At 43.3% G+C, this 5609-nt stretch overlaps 1 protein-coding gene across 3 annotated transcripts; it reads left to right on the forward strand.

Moving 5' to 3' along the window:
* The first annotated feature begins 304 nt into the window (after positions 1-304).
* Positions 305-5063, forward strand: SRSF1 (serine and arginine rich splicing factor 1). 3 transcript variants are annotated; one of them, XR_006356316.1, is made up of 5 exons: positions 305-787; positions 1342-1529; positions 2068-2240; positions 3025-3143; positions 4069-5063. XR_006356316.1 is itself a non-coding variant. In XM_044001728.1 (4 exons), exons 1-4 carry the CDS (start codon positions 594-596, stop codon positions 3061-3063), a joined length of 594 nt encoding a protein of 197 aa, XP_043857663.1. In that variant the 5' UTR covers positions 306-593; the 3' UTR covers positions 3064-5063. The 3 variants fall into 3 exon arrangements, 2 of the variants coding, with proteins under 2 accessions (XP_043857663.1, XP_043857662.1); XM_044001728.1 differs by having other exon boundaries at positions 306-787; positions 3025-5063; XM_044001727.1 differs by having other exon boundaries at positions 423-787; positions 2459-5063.
* Positions 5064-5609: the final 546 nt, after the last annotated feature.

Raw genomic sequence — 5609 nt, forward strand, 5'->3', positions numbered from 1 at the left:
TCCCCGCTCCCTCCCCGCCCCCTCCACTTTACTCTACTCTTGTCCCCGCCCTTCGGCATTTTCCCGCCAAGGGCCGTTACTGCCGCGCGGAATTGTGGGCCGGAGCTGCCGACTGCCGGGCCTATTTCAGTCCTCCCCGAGGCGCCAAACCGCCCAGAAGACAGGGTTTCCTTAGTTCCAAGAATGACTTAGCTCGATGGAAATTTGTAGCCCCCACTAAAGACAACTCTTTTCAGAGTTTTCATCCTGACACTGGGTTTTATCACGCGAAAGTTCGACGACTCGACATATCATACTGGCGCGGGACTTTTTTTTAAGTCCTGTCACCGCGGAGGGTGACGCCTTTCGCGCGTGCGCAACGAACGCCATAAAGGCGCCCGTTACGTTCCTGCGCGTGCGCTGCGCGGCCGCGAGTCCACCTTAGGCTTCCCCTCCCCCGTATCCGTGCGCGGAGCAGGCAGATAAGGGCGCCATTTTGGAGCAGCCGCGGGAGACGTGGTGTAGCTTGCAGGTTTCCTCCGCTGTGTATTTGGAGGGTGGGGGAGGGAAATCCGGATCTCCAGTCCGCGCCTTTCTTCGTCGTCTCTACTGCCATGTCGGGAGGAGGAGTAATTCGGGGCCCGGCCGGGAACAACGATTGCCGCATTTATGTGGGCAATCTACCCCCGGACATCCGAACCAAGGACATAGAGGACGTGTTCTACAAGTACGGCGCCATCCGCGACATAGACCTCAAGAACCGCCGCGGAGGGCCCCCCTTCGCCTTTGTGGAGTTCGAGGACCCGCGGTGAGGAGGAGGCCCGGGATCGATCTGGCTGGGGAGGGGAGATGGAAGGCGGAGGAGGGCGCAGGCCCGCCCTGCAGCCTGTGAAGAGGGGGAACCGGGGCCTGCGCTGAGGAAACAAACGCATGGCTTCAGACAGGGTGAGGGGAGCAGTTGGAAAGCCCTGGGGAGAGCGAGGAGGGGCTGACTTGTCTCGGCCGGCTTCCCCGGGCCTCCCCCTGCGTGGGGCCACGTGGACGCCGATGGGGGAGCCCGGGCTGGCAGCCCTAGGGCGGGAAGCCGAGACCACAACGGGGGGAAGATTCGTGGGGCAGCTTGAAGAGACGCGCCCGCGCGCTGCGTGTCCGGGTGGGGGAGGGGCCGCCGCGGCGGCCGGTCCTTTTATGTGGAGCCTGTGGGTCGCTTCTCCCCAACCCCTCCTCCTAAACTCCCCCCTCGCGGATTTTATGCGCATGTGCGAGACCTGGGCCGCTGCTTCTTCCCGAGTTACCCCGACTTGGGCGCCCCGGAATTTGCTCACGTTGTCGCTTGTGTGCTCTTTATTTTCTCCAATTCAGGGACGCGGAAGATGCTGTGTATGGGCGTGACGGTTACGATTACGATGGATATCGGCTCCGTGTGGAGTTTCCCCGAAGTGGCCGGGGTACTGGCCGAGGGGGTGGTGGCGGCGGGGGCGGCGGTGGAGCCCCTCGAGGTCGCTATGGCCCCCCGTCCAGGCGATCGGAATACAGAGTAGTCGTATCTGGTGAGTTTTCATTTTTCTTGGCAGGCGAAGGGGGGGAGGAGAAAAAGAACACAACTTGTTTATTTAGGGTTGTGTTAATCACCATAATTTCCTACATGTATTCTTGTGGTGGATTAATTACGCAGTGTCTCTAGATCAAGAAAAGCTAGGTCTAAAAGTTCTGATTGACACGTGCTGACTTTCTTACCCCTAGTTAAATCACTTCTTAGTGCCCGGAGCAATTTTTTTTTTAAATTGAGTCGCTTAGTTCTAACCATCATTACTAAAGGAGTATCTAAATAGGGAGCATCTTATACCAATGAAGTCGGTTTTAGCCTAAATTATATTAGTAAAGAGGTAGTTACTCTGAAAGAGGTTTCATTTGTACAATGTGATGAGAATGTGTAAATAACCCAGTATTTATTTATTCCAGGTACTTAAGTTATTTTAAGTGTACACTTGTGTTCCTATGCTTACGCTTAAATGTGTGCTTTACAAATGCATGATTTACAAGAACACTGCAATAATGGTATTAACAGTTTAAATTATTTTGATTCAGGGCTGCCTCCAAGTGGAAGTTGGCAGGATTTAAAGGATCACATGCGTGAAGCAGGTGATGTATGTTATGCTGATGTTTACCGAGATGGAACTGGTGTCGTGGAGTTTGTTCGGAAGGAAGATATGACCTACGCAGTTCGAAAACTGGATAACACTAAGTTTAGATCTCATGAGGTAGGTTATACACTTACTCTTTTTTTGGGCCTGAATTGGATACAAGGGGCTTAACAATGGGACTTGAAAGGTAAGGACCCAGGCAAAAATGTTCTGTGCTTTTTATGGATCCAGACAAATAACATTCCTGGTTCTGTCTGATATTTTATGGCACTGTATTCAGTCAGCATGCCTTAAAGACATAGATCTTTCAATCGAAAGTTCTGTCTATTCAATAGGGAGAAACTGCCTACATCCGTGTAAAAGTTGATGGGCCAAGAAGTCCAAGTTATGGAAGATCTCGCTCTCGAAGCCGTAGTCGTAGCAGAAGCCGTAGTCGAAGCAACAGCAGGAGTCGAAGTTATTCCCCAAGAAGAAGCAGAGGATCTCCACGCTACTCCCCCCGTCATAGTAGATCTCGTTCTCGTACATAAAGATCATTGGTGACACTTTTTGTAGAACCCCATGTTGTATACAGTTTTCCTTTACTCAGTACAATCTTTCATTTTTTAATTCAAACTGTTTTATTCAAAATGGGCTGGTGTTGAATTGCATTCTTGTGTAATATCCCCTTTGCTCCTAACATCAACATTCCCCTCATGTCTTTGGTAAATTGTATTTTAAGTGATGTCGTAGGCAGGATTGTTTAAATTTAATTACCCATGCTCTTCAGACTGTGATATTGCTGTGTAAATGTCTGTTCCTATGGTGTGTATGAACTGGGATGTTGGGAATGTTTGGTTATCTTGTCTTATTTGGGGGAATTCTTATGTTTTATCTTGCCTTTTCATGTGTCTTTCTGTAGACATATCTGAAGAGATGGATTAAGAATGCTTTGGATTAAGGATTGTGGAGCACATTTCAATCATTTTAGGATTGTCAAAAGGAGGATTGAGGAGGATCAGATCAATAATGGAGGCAATGGTATGACTCCAAGTGCTATTGTCACAGATGAAATTGGCAGTATTGACCTTATACTAGAAGGCAGTGGTTAAAACTTGAGTATTTACATCTACCATAAGACACCTGCAAACGTTTTATATTGTAGTTACCTTGAGCTACAATTGCTCTGCTCCTTAAAACCTTGGCAATTGTGGCAAAGATTACATTGCCCATTTATAGCAATTTTGACTCATTTTGCTCCCCCTTTTTTGTTTTTTTGTTTTAGTAGGGACTAATGTGGGAAGGACCGACTAATTTGTCACTATGCTTAGTTACAACTGTTAATGTAACCTACTGTTGGTGTACATGTGGGTACAGGGTATCTTAATTCCAAACAGATAGAGTATAATATCAATACTGCTAAATCTGCATGTCCTCTGTGTGACTGATATAGCGTTGCTATTTCATTTTTAAGCATCGAAATGAAAGCAAAATATAGAACTCCGAGATGGTGTAGATAACCTAGTTGGGAATAATATCTTAAGTCTCACCATACCCTTCCCCAGATATGTTTTGAAACAGAATTTATTTTAATTTACAGATTAAATTGCAGATGGGAGCACTAGCTTTAGTTTAGAACTAGGTGGGTAGCTATAGCAGTAAACTTTTTCAACTACATAACTTTTTGCAACCACAAAACCTGTAATACACTGTACAGTAACAAATGTTGGCATTATCAGTTGACCTGTAAATATACAATGCTTCTTCCAATTAGTCTCTATGATAATTAAGTTTCTAAAATTTATCTGAACTTCACCATTCAAAAGCTTGTTTTGGGGAATTGATAGTTATTGATGTACATCTATTAAATTGATGACAGACATAACTCATCATTCCCCAGAAACCTTTTTTTGATTACAGTATCTAACATTTTGCCTCCTCTTTTTTGGTTTTGCTGGTTATAAAGGTTTGGATTGGAGAGGGCTCACTGGATCCCAATCCTTGGAGCTGGATCATTGGATTCAAATCATAATGTGGATAGGATAGGGAGGATGAATTACAAGGATTCATGGAGCGGGATCAGATTACCAGGAACATAGGAGTGGATTCCTGCCCCAACCAAACCGCATTCGTGTGGATTTTTTTTTATTCAACTTAATTGGCTATTCCAAAGATTTTTTTCCTATTTTTGACGATTGGAGCCCTTAAGATGCACGATGGAATTGTGTTTTGCATTTTTTGGTAAAAGGAGCAAAGCGAGGACCTGGAGAGGTACGCTGGAGCAATCTCCTTGGAAGGATTCAGCACGAGTAGATGGTAAACATATAAAGGGGAAAAGGGGGGGTTTGTTTAAAGTAAAATAGTAAATCAGTAAGTCACTTCTCTAAATTAAAAAAAAAAACAAATTCGGAGTTGAAGAATAAGTAGGTTTCCAATTGGCTATTGCCATTTTTCTTTGAGAAATAAAACATTTTTTAAAAAAACTATGCATGGTTGTCCTTTTTCATCTTGATGTGAGACAGCAATTTTTTTTTTTCAGTAAACTGGTGAGAATTAATTTTAAGTTGATCAGGTGTGTTTTCTATTTTTTTCTTCCCAATTCAGCGATTTCAAACCACTTGAAAAACTAGACTAGCTTTTGCTGTACCTACTTTAGTAACACTGAAAGGACTATATAGAAGTCTGTCAAATGGAAAATTATGGGATATGACTAATGAAAAGCCCTAGTGAGATAATCTCACATTAGTTTAAAAGTTAAGTACATTAAGGTTAAATCCTATTGAATGGTGATTGTAAATTAAATTTGTAAATTTACCTGAGACTTCCAGGCTTAAGAGTTTACTGAGAGGCTACTATTTAAAATGTTGTTTTCATATCTGTCCTGGTCTTTTAAAACACTAAGTATTGGTTTCATTTGAAAAATCAAAAGAGTTGAAAATAAAAGGCTGGATTTTGTTGGAAGTTGTATTTTTCATAAATTAAGCCATGGATCAGCCTTGGCAAACAGTTTTGACACTGGCTACCAGTTTATTTTGTATGGATCATTAGAAGTGTTCTTGTTACCTAGTTTATGCAGATTCCAACATCTTTCAGTAGTTATTGCTAAAAGCCATAGAGGTAGCCTGGAGGTCCTTGGAATTAGGAAGACCAACCATTAAAATTACTATTAATTAGTTCTGTGGCTCAGGCAATTTTCAAAGATTTAAGTTAACATAAAATTTCTTTTCCTACTCGATTTTCCCAAGAGTTTACTGTCTTGACTAGTTTTCACTTGGGGGTTCAGTCATTCTCAAGAGTTCATAAATCCCAGTACTACTACCCATCAAACCCCTTATTTTTATTATAACTCCAGAATGAATCAAAATTTTGTTCATTACCCCAATGAATAATAGTTGTCATCATACCTTAACATGTTCATCATTTGAAATGAACTCTTAAAATAAATGGCTAGAATTAGGCTTTAAAGTAGTCTCATTATACATAACCTGCCTGATTTCAAACAAGTAG

This window comes from Dromiciops gliroides, chromosome 4 (genome assembly GCF_019393635.1).
Source record: "Dromiciops gliroides isolate mDroGli1 chromosome 4, mDroGli1.pri, whole genome shotgun sequence".
NCBI lineage: Eukaryota > Metazoa > Chordata > Mammalia > Microbiotheria > Microbiotheriidae > Dromiciops > Dromiciops gliroides.